We start from the raw sequence: 19,723 nt of genomic DNA, 5'->3' as shown, positions 1-19,723 counted from the left end.
GGAACCCAGCCAGTCAACATGACCCTTGGTGGGCAAATCCCCCTGACACCCATGTAGAGGAGCACCAGGCTAGGCCATACTGGGGTTGCCCCTTGCTTGTCTCCCTCCATCTGTACCCACTCACTGTCCGAGGAGCACACTGAGCCAGGTAGCCATTCAATGAGGGGGTTGGGGATGCAGTGGTGAGGCCAGACTGGGCTCCCTGAAACCCCCCAGTGACAGGCAGGGAAGGATGAGAAGCCAGGGACAGGGCCTGCCAGGATATGCTTGGGTGGATCCCTGCAAAAGGCTGTGCCTGCATGGGGACACCTAGTTCACACTCCTCAAAATTGTGCATTGGGGGCCATGGTCCTCCTACCCCCCATGCTACACCCCTGAGTTAAGGATGGCAGTCCATGTACTCTTTTACAACTAAAGCAAGCCACCTGTGGGTTCAATAAGTCCATCAAAAACCTAGATGCATTGGAGCATTAGAATTTAAACCAATATTGGATGTGTTTACTTCAGTGGTGGAAATACATGTACCTCACTGCTATTTGCTTATGAAGACAATTTGCTTTGCCTCAAGCTCAACCCAACACATGTGACTTAACTGGTTTTCAAGTTGGGCTGCCAAAACATATGTTATCTTAGTAAAGCAAGTTAATGTCATTATTATCCCCGTATATATTGCAGATTTGGGTCACTTTTTGGGTATATTCTAATATTTTAATTGCTCACTTAAAAATACAATACAGTGGTACCTCGAGTTAAGTATTTAATTCGTTCTGGAGGCCTGTTCTTAACCTGAAACTGTTCTTAACCTGAAGCACCACTTTAGCTAATGGGGACTCCAGCTGCCGCTGCGCTGCCGCTGCACGATTTCTGTTCTCATCCTGAAGCAAAGTTCTTAACCCGAGGTATTATTTATGGGTTAGCGGAGTCTGTAACCTGAAGCGTCTGTAACCTGAACTGTATGTAACCCAAGGTACCACTGTACACAGCTGCATTTGGGAACTCTTACAAATATGCTAGTCAGAAAGCTGAGCTGGCTGCAGATCCCAGTTGAATTTATCCATTCTGCCTCCACAATGTGTGAAGGGGTCCAAATAGAACAGTAATGTGCCTAAGGTCAGCCCTGGTGCAGTTCTGACAGAGGTTAGAGTTGGCATATCCTACCTTGCTCTTAGCCACTATGTGAGGCCAGCTCTGCAGCAACTAACCCATCAGAGCATTTCTCCACACACACACACCTTGTGTCCTCTTTTTAAAAAAATAGTATTAATCAAAATTCTGTAAGAGAAGAAAAATTCTCAGAAGTAGGGTCTTCCTTGCTCTCAGTAACATCAAACAAACAAGAAATGGAGAGGGAGGGAATTGTATTTTATTTGAAAAATACATTATAAAGCGGATAAAAGACCTACTGTATTTCAACTAAAGGCATAAAGCACATCATAAGGAAACTATGATATAGATTGAAAGACAAAAGGCAGAATGGAAGGATGACATCTATGTGGAGTGATACTGACTTGGGGGGTATTAAAATAAGGGCTCTCTGTTATGTTCTCTGAAGCCCTGGTGTTAAGGATGTTAAGATTAAGGATCAAATAGATCCATCTGAGATCTCTAATATCAACTGAGATTATAGAGACACACAAAAGAGGTCATGTGCATCAGTGGATAGGGACTGGCTCTACAGACCTTAGAAGTCAATGAGAGAATCAAAATTTGTCTCTAAATGTATCCCCAAGACCAAAATAGGTGTGATGCAGTATGTTTAATTAAAGTCACTGAATATACATTCAGTTCACTGTCTGGGGAAAAATTAGATTCTAGTCTAGTTTAACAAAAACGCAAACAAAAGGGCATAATAAAAATTTCAAGAGTATTCATTTCCTGGGCCAGTGGAGCTCTAGTGTCATCAGGAGGAAGGATTAATATTTTTGCTTGAAGAAGAGGGAGCTTTCAAAAATTATTTTCAAAATGGCTCCATATGATTGCACATTCTCATCCGTTAATCTGTATATGATATTTGATTATGTTTACCTCCTGTGTGAATGCTGAATCTCAAAGCTGATATTAAAGAATGATACCTTTCTCTTGCCATTGTGGTGTAACCCTGGAGAGTGACCACTTTTAAATTAGAGCTTCATTTAAATGGCATTTGGGGTGCCTAAGTTATCCAAACGGCTCCTTCTTCAGGGCACCAAAGTGATTTCCTTCTCATCCTGGACCTTTAATCATTGACTTCTTTTTTTATTTTATTTTTAAATTAAAGAAGCATCTGTGGAATTCACTGGGGAGCAACCAAGGGCCCTTCTGTGAAAGGCTCCAGACTTGGGCACCCTCTTGTGTGTAATTAAGAGATCTATAATTGATGTGCAGACAAAAACGATCTGAGGGAAGCATTAAAAAACGAAGCATCCTTTTCTACCTGGTGCTTGACAACCTTCTGCCCTTTAGCAGAGCCCAAGTTTGCAAACAGCGAAGGGAAGGGAAGCGAATGTCTTCTCTGCCGTAAGATCATGTCTAGTGAGTCACAGCAACAATAACAGCGGCTCATTTGAAAGCCGGCGAAAAGATAGATTGCAAAATGCACCTTCTGCTTTCTCCAAATACATGTCAATTTCATTTCGCCCTGCCTACAACCTTTAGTCAACTGAGATGAAAGAAAACACCCGGACGCTGCTTTAATCTTAACCCGCCCTTTCAGATTTTTATTAGCAATTCTTTTTGGCTTCATATAGTTCGACACTGGGGCTTCTGTTTTTTTATTTATTTTCTTTCCTTTTTGGAGCTCACAGCCCTCGTATTCGGCAAAAAAAAAAATAAAAAAAAAATGCTAAGATTTTTACCGTCAGAAATCTGTGGACTTTCCTTGCAGTCAGCCGTGCATGCCTCTTCTCTCTGTGAAACTGAAAGGGCTTCTTTGAAATTAGCCGGATAAATTTTTGCTTTTGGCTTAACAACTAGATGATGTCACTTCTTACAAAACGTTGCCAACACAAAGGGCCCTAGACTTTTGCTGCCTTCTATGTAACTCTCTCCCGTCCTTCGATGTGCGGGGACGAGCACAGGCGCGCGCGCACACACACACACACACACATCGTGTGTTACTTGGTTTAACTTCAGTTGCTTCCGGCTGCTGCCGCTATTGTCATCATAACCTTGCTCTTGAGAGTTAAAAGGTCATTTACGCAGAGAAATTAAAAAGTTTATTCACATAAAGTATCCAAATTGTAATAAATGAAGTGCTTCATCGCAAAGTTCAAGCAAGCAAACTATTTCCAAATGTATGACAACCCTCCCCCCCACCTCGCTGGATCCTAAATTTAAAAATAAGGTAGCAAGTATCTTATTTCTTCTCTCGTTTAAAACACCTCTTATCTCAAGCCACACCATCGTTCTCATTATCACATATTGAAAATGATTTTATTTATCCATTTACATTAACTTGATATATAAACTTGTTGGCAAAAGTCAAATCATATGCTTTATAGTAGCCTCAAACATTTATTAAGAAACCCAAAATTCCATAATAAATAAGCACAGACAGTAAGTTTTCTTTTCTTTTTTCTTTTAACATATCACAAATCGACCAGTATGTAACAAGAATGCTTTATCTACACAAAACATCCTATTTCACGTTGTTTGTTCATTCTTCGAAATTGCTTCTGTTCTCTGGGATTGGACCAGCACATGCAGAAAGGGAGAAAAAAATAGCTGATTGTTTTATCTGTACAAAGTCTTTGCCAGGTTGGAGATGTCTCAAGTCCACGTGCGCCAGGCATCTATCTATCAGCCTGCTGCTCGGAGAGGGAGGGCAACAAGAGAAACTGGAGGGACAGCAATAACCGAAACAAAGAAATCAAAACGCCCACAAAAAGAAAAAAGAGTAATAGGAAGTGTTTGGAGTGGGTTCTTTTTAAAAAATGGTTTGAATCCCTCCCCCGCCCCCCAAAAAATTCGCTTAAAAATGCTTTTATCAAAATCGGTTCAATTTCCCCTTCACGCTTCGCATCCTGACCACTATTCTTGCCTCGCAGCCACCCGAAGGCCAAACTTGCCCGTTAAGAAAACCTTTCTATCAAAACCCCTGCAACCAACTTTCATCTTTATTTGTACACGCACATGCACACATTGTATACTGTCTTTCTACATGAGGTGGCTTTTTGTTTTGGTGTTTTGTATAAAAAAATAAAAGCCCAACAGATGCCTGGATCTGAATTTGGCTGCGCGGGCTTGGAACTTGGGGGGTAAATTAAAGGAGGAGATCCAACGAGTCCTTTTGTCAGGTTGAGTATCTCTCAAATCCTTATTAAGACACACGTCGATTGTGTTTCCGCCCTTGGAGCACAGTAGGCGGCGGTTGGGGTGAGCGTGTTCCTTGTCTGTATGTTTTTATGTGTGCGTGCGCTTGCCTGGGTCGTGTTATTTGGACGACCACTCTTAAAACTCTGCCCGCAAACCAGTCCACTCACTTCTGATCCTGAGTCGACTCCCTGGTAAGTGTTTTGTTTGTTCCCCCTCCCTCTTTTAAGTACAAAAAAATGGCGGGAGTGGGGAGTGAGGGCAGGGCTGAGGTGAAGAAGAGGAGGAATTAGAAGAAGCAAAAAGGGCGGGAAAGCGGGAGGCGCGGCTGGGGGCAGGCTGCTGGCTGGCTGGGAAGGCGGGAAGGAGACGCCATTAGGTGAAGCTCATGGAGACTGTGTGCTCTAGCGCCTTTCGGCGGAGGGAGGCGATGCTGGTTCCCCGCCACACGTCGCTGCTGTCCGGGGAGCTGCAGAGCTGCGGCGAGCCCGTCACGTTGCTGGGGCCGGGCAGGGAGGCGGGGACCATCCCGGGGAAGGCGGGCTGGTAGAGGTGCGACTGCAGGCCGGCGCCGTTGGAGCCCGCCAGGCTGTTGGACAAGCCCATGGAGTTGGGCGGGGGCCCCGCCGCCAGGCTGCACTGCGACAGCGACTGCGCCATGGCCTGCTGCCGGCCCAGCGCCGGCGGCAGGGGCAGCTGCGACACGCCCGGCATGCCGGCCGCGGCCCAGCGCGTGTCGTTGGCGTGGAAAGAGCAGAGGCTGTCGCCCATGGCGGCGGCGGCGGCAGCGGCGGCGGAGGGGAACTGGGGCAGGCCCGGCGTGGGGAGCAGCGTGCCGGGGGCGCGGAACACGTTGGTCGTCTTCTTGCGCTTCTTCCACTTGGCCCGCCGGTTCTGGAACCACACCTGGCCGCCCGTCGTCGCCGGCGGGGAAGGAAAGGACAAGTGGGGGGGAAGGACAGAGAAAAGAGAGGCCGGTTAGCGTGGCTCTGCGGGCAAAGCGCTTGAACAGGCCCCGCGTCCCTCCGCCACCCGCCTCTGTGAGGGCCCACGCCTCTGGCTGGAGGCCCTAAAGGCGAAGATGGAGTTGTCAGGAGGGGGGAAAGAAGGCGTCTGTGTGTGGATACAGACGTCTGGTGTCTGTCCTGCTGTCCGGCTAAAATATGGGTTTTTACGCACTGGTATTTTATCATTGCTCTGAACGCAAAGGACTTTCGCTGCCTTGTTTCCTTCAGCCTCGCCACGGTTCCTCCGAAACCGACCCCTAATATTCCATTGACAAATAAGGGAGCATAAGCGAAGGGAGAAAATAAGGGCAACTATTCTATTTCCATTGGGGACAAAAGGGAGAATACTCTTTTAAAGGTGGTGGAGGAGGAGGAGGAGGAGGAGGAACATTTCCCCACTCTGGACACAGATGGCTTGAGGGATAAAAATAAAAGAGCTGGCATACTGTATTTACAATCCTTAGATTTTAGCCCTTTGAAATAGTATTATTATATATTTATTTATTTATACCCTGCCTTTTCCCCTGATAGAACCCAGGGAAAACAGTAGAAAATAAAGTTGTTACTCTGGTACCAATAATCTGTTATTTTACTATTGTGAGTTTGCTACAGCTCTTACTATTTTTGTAATAATGTTTAGATTTTATAATAATCTTTCTTAAGCATCTAGACTCATATCTAGTTTGGGAGGCCTACTATGTGAGCTTAGGCACAAAAGAAAAAAATAAAGCTACAATCGTACCTCTTACTTCTGGAGCTAGCAGTCTAATTAATACGCTGATGCATAAACAAGTTGTGCAAAACTTGTGTTTAAGACAATGTGAATGACATAACTTTCATGGTTCTAATAGTACCTCATCCTAAGCACTCTTGAGATTTGCACCAAAATCATTGGTGAAATATTTCAAAGAAAACATATTTAGAGAATGGTGTCATTGTGTTTTTTCTCAAATATGCACATTTACCTTCAGACTTACACATAAGTTCCATTCCTCACATTTGAACGAGGTGTTCAGTAGTAGCTGAATTCACAAGCCATGTGGGCTCTTTAGTTTCAGTGATTTAACTGAAGTTCAGGTTAAATTGGTTTCTGACTGAGATTGTAGAAAAGTTCTTCACTAACCACTTGAGTTCACTAGATCTACACTTTTAAATAATCTAATGGCGTATCTTATGAAGGATACGCAAGAAATATAATCAAGATAAGTACGTTAATATAAGCTATAAAATATTTATGAGCAAGAGATTCATCTGTAGGCATGTTCATTTAATGCACCAGAAGATTGTGTTTCTTATAATAGTTTTAAAAGTATCCACCCCTTATTTACATTAGTTCCATATGCTTAGAGCAAATATATAAATTAGAATACGGACTGCATTCTTTGCCCATCTTTACAAGGACTTTTGAATATAGAAGTACATTTTTAGCTACCCATATGCATGTATGTGTGTGAGTTTATGTGAGGCTAGATATGTGTATATTTTGTATCCTGATTTGAATACATCAACAGACAATATGGAAGATGCATACTCATCTACAATTGGCATCCATATTTTATCTATGCTGGTTATTGAGAACCCTGCATTTGGTACCCATGGCTGGGAATCACACATGCAACCACTGATGCTGCCCTATAGCATCCAGCCACAGGATCCATACACATAGCATCTGTTGCATATGTGAGCCTAGATCAGCAAGGGAATATGGATGAACAGGAGAAAGCTGTGTATTGATCTCTCTACTGGGATCAAACAAATAAGTGTGTTTTGTTACAGATATGTGGAACACTCTGAATATACATTGCAGATAGATGTGTAGAGGTCCCATACACATTTTTATTTTTATTTTAGTGCTTAGCAGTGGTTTCCAATAGGAGTTATTCCTACTACCTGAGTACCAGAAGTTGAAAGCACTGAATATGCCATACTTCCCAGTGAAATAATTGGTGTTTTCATATGTTTTTCTTCCTACTTCAAGGCATGAGGAATATTCATATTGTAAATGTAAATAAGACATAAGGGAAACTCCCCCCCCCCAAAAAAATAATAATTTATATAATGTAATTGGAAACAAAGCCAGATTAGTGACTACTTGGAAAAGATTGCTGCTTACTGAGAAGCTGAGTTTTAAATATATAAAAGTTTTTGTTTTGCAGTTGACTTGTGGTGAAGCTCAAGTACCTCATTAAGGAGATGCAACAAAGATGCATTAAATCATTACTTCAAGTGAGCTGCCATTGCAATAATTGTGGAGCATTTTGCTTTAGATATTCATTCAGATGCCTTAGTTAATCAACCGAGCTTCTGTCAGCTCCACCAAACGTTGAACTCGTCTGTGTCAGCAGCTTTTCATTTTCTACTGAGCCATTCAACTCGGCTTTAAAAAAAAAATTAGGCCTTTCCCAAGTGTCTAAATACTAAGCATAAATAAACAAGACTCGAACGCTAAGCATACTTGACCTGGTATCAGACTTTCAGAAATTAGTGAGACTCAACTTCTGAAAAACATCCTTAGTACTGCACTATAAGTAGGCTTTTGAATATGAGCAAGCGGGACTTGGCTGGATAGAGAAGCAAACTGAGGCGGGCACCGCGATCCTATGCAGGTTTCCTCTGATGTACCCCCCCCCACTGAATTGAATGGCGCACACTCCCCTTCTAGCCTTAGAATACCTCCATTGAACTCAGTGAGGCTTACTTTCGAGTAAACATGTTTAGGATCGCGCGGCGCAACTATCGTGAGACAATGTTGGTATTTTTGGTTTACTCCAGTTGAGTTAATTACATGAACGTATATGTCACGCGAATATACACAATTTTGCATGTACTGTATATGTAAATATTACGGGTTCTTAATAAGTGACTTGGCCTGGTATTCTTTTATTTCTCTGTGGGAATATTCTTTAGCTTGGTGGTTCTCCCCAGCTCTCTCCCCGCCTACATCTGACCTGTTCTTTATTGCCTTCTTCTGCCTCGACCCCTTTCTCTCTTTGCACTGTCTTACCCTGCTCTGGCTGTTTTACCCCGGCCACAGCGCTGCCGCCGCCACAAGTTGATGCGTAAAAAAGACTCGTGAAAGGGCAGGAACTTTTGCAGCGCAAAAGGGGGCAGAATGGAGATGCGTATCTGGGCTGGGCCCTATGCAGAGTCAAATCTGGGTACATGGTGTACACCCCACTTGGTTGCTTTGCTTTTTTAATCAGGGAAGCAAACTCCAGCCTTGGAACCGTGAATTTCCGTAACAATTCCAAATCGGTTTTAGTATTTATTGTCCCACTCCAACCTTTTGTTTTAAGAACCGTCCGTGTGCGTTTTAGTAACAAAGATCCTTGTCTTATTTGCGGGCGGTGGGCGCACTGGGTTGCCACGCCACTCTGGAATGGGGCCGCTCCGAGCTCTTGTGCCTACTCACTCTGCTTTAGGGATAGTCTACAAGCCGCCTACGGATTTGAGAGGCTCCGGAGCACCGCCGCATTCTTTCAAACCCTTCAGTTTATACAGGGAAATGCGATTGGCCATTAGCAAGAAGGAACAGCTGTTAAGGACTTAAATGTTATAGGAATAATAATAGGAAGGAAGGCAGGAAGAAAAAGATGAGAGGGGGAGAGAGAGACGGAGAAAAGTCGTGTTCAATTATGTTTTAGGGTTAATAGTTAAATGGTGGCCACAAAATCTTTTTATGTGTCATGGTTTACTGGGGTTGTAAAAGAATCTCCATCAGGTCGTCATCGCCTCACTTCAGAGCGACGGCGCATATGCTTTTGAAAATGTGAACGTATCCACTTGGAAACCGGTGCATGACAGATTAAAAGGGAGAGAGAACCTGAGGGAGGTTTTGAAAAGGCGCACATGACAACTCGGAGCTGGAAATATATTAGCCACAGGCATTTGGGCAACTTCGGCTGCGATCAGAAAACGCAGCGACTCCCCCTCTGCTTCCCCACCGCCCAACATTATTAATACAACACTGAGGGTCTAATGGAGTTTGCAATTTCAAACTCTACTTTCATGATACCTGCTGCTACAGTAATATAGACATACTGTAAATGTATTTGGAAATATATAGCCCGTTTAATTCCCCAGCTATAAATGGGGAAGAAAAAAGGGGAGAGGATATTACTTTCCTTTCTCTCCCCACCCCCCCCTCCTCTCACAAAGCTTTATGAAGATCTCATTGGAATCCAGCGGATGATTAATGCGAAGATTTGGTAGGAAATCTGGGGAGCTGCATTAAAGCTCAGATTTCAGGTTCATTTCGATCAGCCAGCCGTGAACTCTAGGCCGAATTCATTACGCTTTAATAGTTACTGGGAGAGGAAGAAAATGCAATTTCTCATTCCATTAGAAAACTAGAAAATACTCTCAGCTTGTCCCCTATTAAGATGTGGCAGGTGACACGGCCAGCGCGGGGGGACACGGTCAATGGAGTCTCAGCACATTATTTTTAGGTTGGTGTAAAATATTGAAAGGCAAGCCTGGCTGTGCAGAAGTTATTTCACTGATTTGCTTTTTATGTAAATAAAATATTGAAAGTTAATTAATCAGCGCGAGAGACTAATGATTATGCTTATTATATTGCATTGGATCGCTGTCATTTGCATGATTCTCGCATTGCTGCTTAATAAGCCATTCCAGGTTATAAATAATTCTGAAATTGGTTTCTAATAATGGCATGCTATAAAAAGAATGGTTTTATTACACCCGGTCTGGAAAGAGGCGGGGGGGGGGGGGAGAGAGCGCGCAAAGTGGTAGCTTAGGCGTGGGATAGGCCTTTTCGACAAAGCAGGGGTAGGTTTTTAAAATGTACAAGACAGGAAAGTGAGAAAAAATATAATTTATTCTTGCATATAATGGTGCATAGAGAGCAGCTCGAAAGGCGGGCGTGTGGAGCGTTCCCGGATCAATGTGGAGCCCCCTACGCGCCGCAAAGGCTGTGTAAACGAGACCATAAACCCATCCATTACTCTTTCATTTCCATTTGGTCAAGTAGCAAGAATACAATGAACTGGGAAGTAAATACATTTCCCATAATTTATTTTTGCACAAGCTTACACAATGTTAATCATTCTGAAGTGTTAATTAAGAAGGTTATGTTGATTTGATTACTTTTTAAACTGCAGAACATTATTGTAAAGAATATTTAAATTGCCACTCGATTAAATTGTTTCTATTCAGCCGCCCGTAGCTATTAGCAGCGTGTAGGATTATGCTGAGGTCATTAAAATGCTCCCCCCCCCCCATTTCACTTGGAGGTGAGTCCTACTGAGGTGAACGCGACTTACTTACAAGTAAGGCTGGAAAACCACGGGGGTAAAAATATGGTTAGTTTCAGGCTGTAAGCGACCTCGGGTCGCCATCTGACGCACGCTTACCTTCGAAGGAAAGGCAAGAAACAATATGATTTAAAATGGAATAACAAGCCTTATCACTGTTTTAATCGCGACTGGGGTCTTTGAAAAGCACTTGTTTATGTTGAAGTGGATGGTTTTATTTTGCGTTAGCAATTGTAAATGAAGCGAGGTAATTATTCTGTATTAATTAATTAACCCCAAATAAGATCGTATGCATCTGTTCATTCTCCGTAATTTCGTTTACTATCTATAAATCGTTGTAGGGCCAGGATCCCATTATCATTTAGTTCTACGGATTTCCACCACTGGGGAGAGGAAGCGGGTGAATAATCACTATTCCCATTCTATATTATGCATTTTGTTTCGTTCATCACATTCCTGATAATGAAATTGCTTATTAACCTTTGGAGAAACCCAGTAGAGTTTAATAGGCTTCCTGCTCTTTTCCTTTCTTTCTCCCTTCCAAGTTAGTTGTCCAATTATATTTTATTTGGAACCAGATTTCGTTTTTAATTTAAACTAATTAACATTCTACACGGGTTGAATAAATCTGTATAAAATCTAATATATATATAAATTCAGAGAAGAATTGCGGTAGCTTTCGGGTTTTAGCATTGGTGTTACTGTTTTTAAATTTGTTTGGTTTGGGCATGCGTAACAATTTTTCTTGAAGACTCCCCATTATAGTGTTTTCTAATCTAATAGATAATATTAATGCACTTTTTATAGGTAGGTATATGGTGACAGAAACTCTGTTGAACGCAAACACAAAAGTCCTCCTTGGGATTTAAAAGTGTGGTTTCTAGATTTCCTCTGCATTTATCTGCTTGGCGTTCTCTAGTTCTGGCTAAATTAATTAGAGAGGATTTCAACTCACGAAGTACATACACATCTATTCTCTCTATACAGAGAGAAATCTCATTGATTTCCCTGTAATTAAGTTCCTCATAAACCTGTTAATGATATCAAACTAAAATGATGGTATTGGAGTCAGCAGCATTTAATTAGTGCCTTTAAAAAAAATCTAAAATGCAAATGCCTCCAGATAAATTTGGTTCCACTTTAAGATTTTTTAAAAGAATACATTTTTCCTTTTCGATATCAGCGATTTCAATCAGAATAATCAAAATAGAAAGAACCAAGGAAAGGGAAAGTTCAGGACTGAGGACAGCGCAGAGTCATTTTAACTAATCGGACTGAAACAAATTCAAACCTGCCAGTATGCGAAACAGGAAGATAACACACAAATGATTTGTTTTCTTAAAGAGTGGGACAAACGTGTGCTGAAATTAAATATTACCCCACCACAAAAAAAGAGATTTGTTATACTTCTCTTAAATTATTTCATCTTTTCTATAATGCGTCCAATGCGTTTGTTCATAAACAGAGAGCTGTTTTTGCTAATGCTCCTTAACATAAAACGCTAATAAAATTAAAATTAAAACTTCTAGCAAAGGCTTTCTCTGCCTTGGGTTTTTAAGGCTCTTTGAAAATATTTCTTACACTGCTGCCTCAAACTCCTTCCTTGGTAGTGAAATCGAGCAATGTGTTTGGGATCGGAGTGCCAGTCTGTTGCCTTAGAAATCGATCTCGAAGCGTTGTAGCGTTCACTGAATGTACAGCAGCGAAATTCCCAGGCCGCTTCAAATAAACTAAGTTTTGTAACGCGGCGTCTGTGCTGTTCAGTGCTGTGATGGAGCGGAGGGAAGGATATTTATTTTATTTTATTCTTTTAATGGGAAGGCTTCGCTTTGGGGCATCGAAAGCATTGCTTTTAGTTGGTGCAGTTTTATGAAACTGCTGCATTCGCGTCTCTAGACTGGAGAAACAGCAGCAGCCCTTTCTCACTTTTGAGACAACTTTAAAACAAAACGAAAACCACAAGTTCGAACTCCCGCCCCCCTTGCGTGATTGAAAATCCTTTCCGTGAGGAATTTGATTAGCTAGCCCTCGGTCCCTAATCAGGGGAGCTCAATGACCCTAATTAACCAGCGCGGGGTAGTAACGTTTAAGTCCCGCCACCCTCCTTTTGGGTCTGGGGACGGGGGCGCCCCCCTGACCTGGAAGCCCCCCCCCCTGTCCCTGGACGGGGTGGGCGATGGAGGGTCGGAGAGTGGAGGAAGGTGGGTGGCTTGGCCGCTCGGCGGATGGACAGACGGCGAGCGCCTACCTGGACCCGGGACTCGGTGAGGCCGATGCGCAGGGCCAGCTCCTCGCGCATGAAGATGTCCGGGTAGTGCGTCTTGGCGAAGCTCCTCTCCAACTCGTTGAGCTGCGCGGGCGTGAAGCGCGTCCGGTGCCGCTTCTGCTTCTGCTGGCCCTGCTGCTGGCCGGCCTGGCCGGGGTTCTGGCCGCCGCCGCCTCCGCCGCCGCCGGGCTGACCCTGCTGCTTGTCCGGGTCCTTGGCGCCGACCGAGAGCGCGCCGGGCGTGGAGCCCACGGCGGAGATGTCGTCGCCGGGCAGCAGCGTGGAGCCTTCCACCGAGTCCGCGCTGGCAGCCAGGTCGCCCGGGTGGCCTCCGGGCTCCGAGCCTCCGACGCCCAAGCGGCACTTCACCGCCTCCCGGTGGCCCAGCAGCTCGGCGGCGTCTTTCATCCCTGCGGAGGCAAAGCAGCGGCCCGCCGCGATTCAGCCAGGCACACACCACGGTCCACCCCCGGCCGGCGGGCCTGGACGGTGTCCACCAGCGCCCTAGGCCAACCCGGCCCCCGACGGGGAGGAACCGGCCCGGCCCACCCTGCCTCCTTCCCACCCCCCAAGAACTTGGGAGCCATCCCGCTTGGATAGTCGCCCCCGGACACCCTCTCCTCGCCCGAGGGGGCCGCCTTGCGCCTTCGCCGGGAGAGGTTCCCGAACATCCACCTGCCCAAAGCCAAGGGCGCCTCAATTTATTTCTTAAGGGTAGGCAAACTAGATACACACATGCAGGATTATTTCAAAAGACCAAAAAAGAGAGACTTAAATAAAATAAAAAACCAAACAGGAAGAAGACAAAGGAGAGGGAGAGGGGCCACAACCTAAAACGAAATGGCCCCCCAGTTCCGCTACTGCTGCTTTTGGATCTACATATTCTTTGTTGTTGTTTTTAAGATGGCGTTAAATCAAATCAAACTTTAATACAGTACAATTACTTTTAAAGAAATTAGTCGCATTAAGGTAAAATCAGGCACAAATTGTCCATTTCCTGCCCGGGGCTTCTTCCTTGGCTGCAGGTGCTGCTGGGGGCGAGGGAGAGGGAGGAAAGAGGGGGGGGGAGAGAGGCTTTGGGGGGCAACTCACCGAGCCGGGCGTCCAGGAGGTCGGCGTGAGAGAGCATCGCGCACCGCTCCAGGGCGAAAGCTGTACCCCCCCAAATTTTAGCGGTTGGTGGTGGGTTTTTTTATGGAAAAAAAAGTTGCACCGGATCTCGCTCTCTCTCAAGCTTATAGATATATATTTATATATAGATCGCCTAAATGAAAGAAAATTCGGTGTGTGGTTAAAAAGGGGGTCTCTTGCATTATAATGTCCTTTAGAGAGACGGGGAGGTGCTTAACACTTCAGTGAACCCGTGAGCAGCTCAGCGAAGGGACCAATCAGGAGGGCAGCCTGCAAATGTCAGCACCCAAAGAGTCCCCGCTCCACCCGCCCGCAGCCTCAGCACCACCAGCCGCAGCAGCAGCAGCAGCAGCAGCGCCGAGCCGCGCGGGCTGGGCTTTTAAAGCCCCCGTCGCCATTCGCCTTCTCTCCCGCCCCGCGCTGATGAATTGCCGGAGAGGCAGCCTCCCCCGCCCCACTCTTATTTTTTTCTTTCTTTTTTTAACAAAAGTGACCTCCTGATCAAATTAGTTGAAAATGACTGACAAAGCCAACCCAATAAAAAGAGGAATATAGGTGGCTTGGGGGGGGGGGGAAAGAACAGAAGTGAATGGCTGGTATGTTGTGCTGTTCGTTTTCCCCATCACCAGCACCGTCTTACACACACAGACACTTTTTAATGTCTTCGTTTGTGGTGTGTTGTTGCTGTTCTTTTGCCGTCGCTTTGGGGTTTGCGGGTGGGAAAGAGCGAGGAAAGAGGACACAGAGATTCTGCACAGCTGTGGAGTGGCGGGGTGTATCTGTTCTGGGGATAAATTGTGTTGGATGGCTTTATTTAAGGATTTCTAATGTGGGGTATAAACTTAAGTGCAGCCACTAATGTGGGATGGTTGGAAAACGCAGCAGAGAGGAAAGCTGAGTGTGACCCTAATGAAACGTCTGTAGTAACCTGGATCTTTGCAGCAGTCTTTCCTCCTCATCCCTCCTCCTCCCCGCCCGCCCCCCAAATCCCCACAAGGATCTCAAGCCGCTGAATTACATATTTGTATAAAACAGGAATAATTCCAGCAGTTGTCTTGGTTTAAGGAGAAGGCAGCGCCTCCAGGCGCCTCCTTCATTCACCTGGGCGTGTGAGAAAGTTTCTAAGTTCAGCTTGTCTCCAAACTCAGTTTAAGACAGTAAATAAAGCTGAATGCTTTTTTTTTACAAAAAGAAACAAAACAAAACATTATTTTCCTCTTGAATATGTTAAACTATCCCAACAATTTCAAGTGCTTTGCACAAGGGAAGCGAACCATTTCTAATGTTCTGATTTTTCAAAGCCAGCCAACAACAAAGTTTAGATTAGTAATATATTTCTAACCAGAGTAATTTTCAAGATCATTAGGCATTTATGTAATTAGTGCCAAATCTATAAGCTTTTATTACGATTATTAGAGTAAAATCAGTATAAATTTGTACTAATTTACTACTGTTTAGACTTGGCTGTCAAGGCAAGAGGTTCTTATTGTAAATGATAACGGAGGAAATTAAGTGCAAAATTCTGTACCGTTTCTGATCCGCTCCTAAACAATCCGTTTCAATTGTATTTGTAGCAGAACAGAATGGCCTTTTAAAGTTATTTGATTCTTTTTTCTCTCTCTCTCTCCCCGCCCCATTCTCCAAAGGAGGGGGGGCCCTGGAATTGCCATCTAGGCCAGGCACAATGAAAACTGATATTTCCTTCTTCCAGCTTGATTAACATTGATTTTTAATTCGAGAGTGATGCAATTAAGATTATTCATGTAGTGCAAATAAAGCTTACACACACACACACACAGAGAGAGAGAGAGAGAGAGCGCAAGCGAAGATGGGTGGGGGTGGGGAATTCACCTGGGAGATTCTCTCTGCTCAGTAATAACCGGGCGAATGGCTTTTTTGATTATTGTTGGTGCTGCTGCTGCTTCGCCGCCCGACGGACACCCACAAAACATTGCTCGGCCTTTGTGTTTGGGGTTTCTTAACCCTCCCTCCCCGCTTTTCCTTTCCTGCTGGCAACGCAGGGGTGGTGGGTTTCGGGCTGGCACTGAAAAGGGGAGACAAAGGAGGCGGCCGAGCGAGCTGTGGGGCAGTTGAGCGCCTGGCGAGCCCGTCGATGATCCCATTCAAGGGGTCGCTGTCAGGCTGGAAAGCGTGAAGGGCTGCCCGCCTCTCGGCCCTGTTTGGAAGACTTGGAAGCAGCAAGCCCAGCCCGAGAGCAAGGGGGTGGGCGCGGGCGGGGGGGGGAGAGAGAGAAGGCTCTGCTGCTCCAATCTCCCCAAAGTACAGTAGCTAACCATCACCAGCCGGAAAAGACAAAAGAAGCAGACCAAGCTCCCCGCGATGCCCACTTTACAAGGGAAGCGGGAGTGAGCCTGCAGGAGGGTTGTGGAAGGGGCAGCCGATGGTCTTGGCTCGCTCCCCCTCTACCCCCACCGAGTGGCCTGCCTGCCTGCCTAGTGGAAAGGGCAGGTGGCCACTTTGGGCAGCTAATCCCCGGGAGTCTGTGTCTTGCTGGGCGGCACACAGTCCACCTTTTGGACAGCGCATCTCACGAGCCGGAATAGTTTTGCTAAATTCTCTCCCTCTCTCTCTCTCCCCAAGACTATTCCCAGCTGATCCCAGACACACCCACACACCCCGCAGTGCCCTCCTGCCTCGCCTCGTCCTGTTTCTAGTAGCCTAGCACATTTCCAAGAGTGGCTTCCCTTCCTTGCCTTTTTGGGAAGTGGGGGTGCTCCATATCTCTCTGCCCCTCAGTCCCCCCCCCCAAAAAAATCTGCCAACTTCCACCAGATCCTGAGCTCGGCTGGCTCGGCGTGCGCCTTTCAAGTCGATAAATAAAGGGCGTAATAGTTAATGGGCAGCCCCATCATCGCGCTTAACAAGGGGCTGGGACCCGCGGCTTATCCATCTCGCTTAGGAGCCGCGGGAAAACAAGGCTGCGGCGTGATGGATGGCGCGCTCCCTTTTATGACTTTTCTATTGCTCTTGATTTTTATAGCAGGATAAACAAACTAAATCATTCCTTCCGAGGCTTCAAAGCGCGATGGGCTTGCGGGGGGCTTCATGGGAGGGGAGGAGGGGAGAGAGAAGGAGGCTGTGAGAGGGAGAAAAGGGAAGAAAAGAATGGAAATCGGGAGGGAGGAGGAGGAGGGGAGGGGGAAACCGGGACTAGACTCTTGTCAGAGTGAAAATATTCTTGATTTTTCTCTATGTAAAACACGCGCGCCCACACACACACGTTTCATCTCCTCCGCCTCTTGGATCCAAGAGTATTGGAGGAGAATTGGATTCCACCTGGGCTGAGCCGGAGATGTATTTACAAAGATCTCCCAGCCCCTCGTCATCTTTCCCCCCTCCCCCACCGCCCACCTCCCTCCCTCTTCTCCACTTCCTCACCCACCCCCCAAGCAAGCCAGAAAAGTGCCAGTCAGGCCCATTCCTTGGATAATGGAAGGTATTTCCCACCTGATCAGGCAAAGTGAAGTCCCTAACAAGGCACGGCTTAGCACAATGGCCCCCAAAATCTCCACCATGACAAGAGTGTTCTTCAGAAAATCACTTCAGAGCCAAGTAAAAGGATTTTCTATGACGGATCCGGCGATTTTCCCTCCATAAATAGGTTTTAGATTGTTACACACACGTAGGACTGGAACAAAGGGAACGACCAGGGAACATATTGCTTGCCCCTAATAAAATTTATTTAGGCGGTTTACTCCTCATAAAAAAGAGAGATTGAATTTTGTACAAGAGTGCCCCTGCCAAAAGGGCTGGGCGCCGGGAAATCATCCCCGCTTTGGGGTGTCCTCCTCCTCCTCCTCCTCTCCCCCCTGCGCGCCGCCTGCTGCCGCCGCTGCTTCCAGTCGGCCAAGCCGTGGAGAGGGAGGGGGGCATGTCCAGACACAGCTGGAGGCGGAGAGGGGAGGCCGAGGGCCGCTTTGGGGGTCGGCAGGGGTGGGGAAACAGAAATAGACATCGCAGATAGAGAGGCGCCGCCGTCAACTGCGGCCTGGAGGAAGAGGAGGGTTGGGGAGGGGGCTCTGGAAGTGCCACCTTCAGGGGCTCATCAGACGCGGCTGCAACAGAAAGAGGATGGGTTTTACACACATGCACCATTTTGACCCAGATCTGGGGTTATTGTCCTTGCCCCCTTAAGGCCTCGATCCCACCACTGATTTCCAAAGGACTCAAATAAAGGGGGGGGAGCACGGGCTGGGATGCGGGGGGGGGTCCACTTGTTTATTTGCATCTTCGAGACACCCGGGAAGAGACTGTGCCTGGCTTCCTAATTGCTTTGCACACTTAACAGAAGCTGCCCCCCCTCCTTTGCCTTTCTTGACCCCCCCCCCTTTATAGCTGGTTATCACTTCTGTTCAAAAACAGGCTGGTCAGCGGAAGTTCTTTCCCACACAGGAGTTCCTTGCCTTGCTCTGCATCATTAGGGTGGAAAGAAGTTCCCCTTCGAAATAAATTGATTTAGGATTTAGGGGGCGTATTTCCCCCCTTTTAGCCGACTGTTTTGTTTTCTTTAATTTTTGGAGGATGCAATTTGGTGCGCGCGTGTGTTTTCGGGAGTTGGGGGAGCAAGTGTGTCTTTTCAGGGCTGAAATATGACACGTTATGATAATTATTATTCACATTGCCGCTATTTAAATGCTGAATGGTAACATCGCTGCCTCTAATGAGAAAGCGTCTCCCTCCATAATTAACGATCTCACATTTTCCTATTTTCTTTGCCTGATGAAAAGAATCAATTTTAATTCCTTGCAAATTACAAGCCCACTTTTGGGAAGGGGGGTGCGCGCGCCTCGGCTCCATTTGCTTGCAGAAAACAAATCAAGTGACTTCTTAGGATCTCGCGGACTACCTCTCGCGCCTGGCCTGGGTCAGCCGCCGGCAAATCAAACCCGGGGCTTGATTAAGAAACGGAGGGAAATGGAGGAGAGCAGGCGGGGGCGGAGGCCGAGCGGGAGAAGCGTCTCCAAGCCGAAGCCACGTCTGGGTTAGAGGTGCGCCAAGCAAGCCCCTTCCTGAAAACGCGGCTGGTGGGAGAACGAGATGTAGCTCCCAGTTTGCGTCTTCTCGTGAGCTCAGGTGGTATCTTGAGGATCGGAGGGATCTTTTGGCAGCCGGAGGAGAGGGATCTGGTGGCACCTCGGAGGGGGAAACTTTGTCCAGAGTTGAAACGCCCACGAGTAAATGGTGGATCGGGGCGCGCACAAGTTCAGGAGGCCCACCACAGAGATGGGAGAGGTCACGATTTCTTCTTCTTTTCCTCTTTGAACCTAAAACTCCCTCTGGTTTTTTGTCCCTTCCTCCCCACCCCACCCCACCCCACCGCACCCCAGCAAAAGTCTAAGAATGATGCAGTTCTTATTCCGCAAATGCATCTGTCTCAATCGAACAGGCAAACCAGATCTCTGTTTGCTTGCCAGCCGCCAGCAGGTGCCTGCAAAAAACCCCAAACAAACCCTGAGCTGTGGACCCGCTTGTATTTTTTAAATTATTTTTTTTATTTTAAGGCTGGCTCGTTTCAGTTAATTTTTCATCAATCGGTTTTGGGGAGGGGAGCTGTTTTTAATAGGAGACAGGTTTAATTTCGCCCTCCGCCTCTCTCCCCACCCCCCTCAGGTTGCAGCCGAAACAAAAATCATATGATTGCAAAGCTGGAACCGCGGCAACGCTCAAAATCTAGTGCAGCCTGGGCGAAGTTATTTATTTTATTTTGTTTTATTTCTGTTCATTTCCCTTTCCTA

General features: G+C 46.3%; 1 protein-coding gene and 1 long non-coding RNA gene across 2 annotated transcripts in view; one reads left to right on the top strand and one right to left on the bottom strand.

The window, feature by feature from the left end:
• Positions 1-1,398: 1,398 nt before the first annotated feature.
• Positions 1,399-19,723, top strand: part of LOC310744729 — a 23,846-nt gene continuing 5,521 nt past the window's right edge. The window contains exon 1 of the long non-coding RNA XR_014539711.1: positions 1,399-4,484. This is a non-coding gene — a long non-coding RNA (uncharacterized lncRNA). The remainder of the gene's footprint in view (positions 4,485-19,723) is intronic.
• On the bottom strand, positions 4,501-14,138 carry OTP (orthopedia homeobox). Its single transcript, XM_083576264.1, has 3 exons — positions 13,929-14,138; positions 12,819-13,246; positions 4,501-5,196 (listed from the first exon to the last, which is right to left on the bottom strand). Exons 1-3 carry the CDS (start codon positions 13,963-13,965, stop codon positions 4,666-4,668), a joined length of 996 nt encoding a protein of 331 aa, XP_083432390.1. The 5' UTR covers positions 13,966-14,138; the 3' UTR covers positions 4,501-4,665.

The sequence above is a fragment of the Podarcis filfolensis genome, assembly GCF_964270895.1.
Source record: "Podarcis filfolensis genome assembly, chromosome: 11".
In the NCBI taxonomy this organism is placed as follows: domain Eukaryota; kingdom Metazoa; phylum Chordata; class Lepidosauria; order Squamata; family Lacertidae; genus Podarcis; species Podarcis filfolensis.
Note: the sequence above shows the minus strand (reverse complement) of the source record. Positions and strands in the feature narration are given on the sequence as shown.

Bases quoted from the DNA above. Each gene is read 5' to 3' on its own strand.
- OTP (XM_083576264.1), bottom strand. From the start codon at position 13,965: ATGCTCTCTCACGCCGACCTCCTGGACGCCCGGCTCG. The intron at 13,247-13,928 runs GTGAGTTGCCCC...TTGCCTCCGCAG, and splicing joins CCTCCTGGACGCCCGGCTCG to GGATGAAAGACGCCGCCGAG. The intron at 5,197-12,818 runs GTAGGCGCTCGC...ACGGGCGGCCAG, and splicing joins TCACCGAGTCCCGGGTCCAG to GTGTGGTTCCAGAACCGGCG.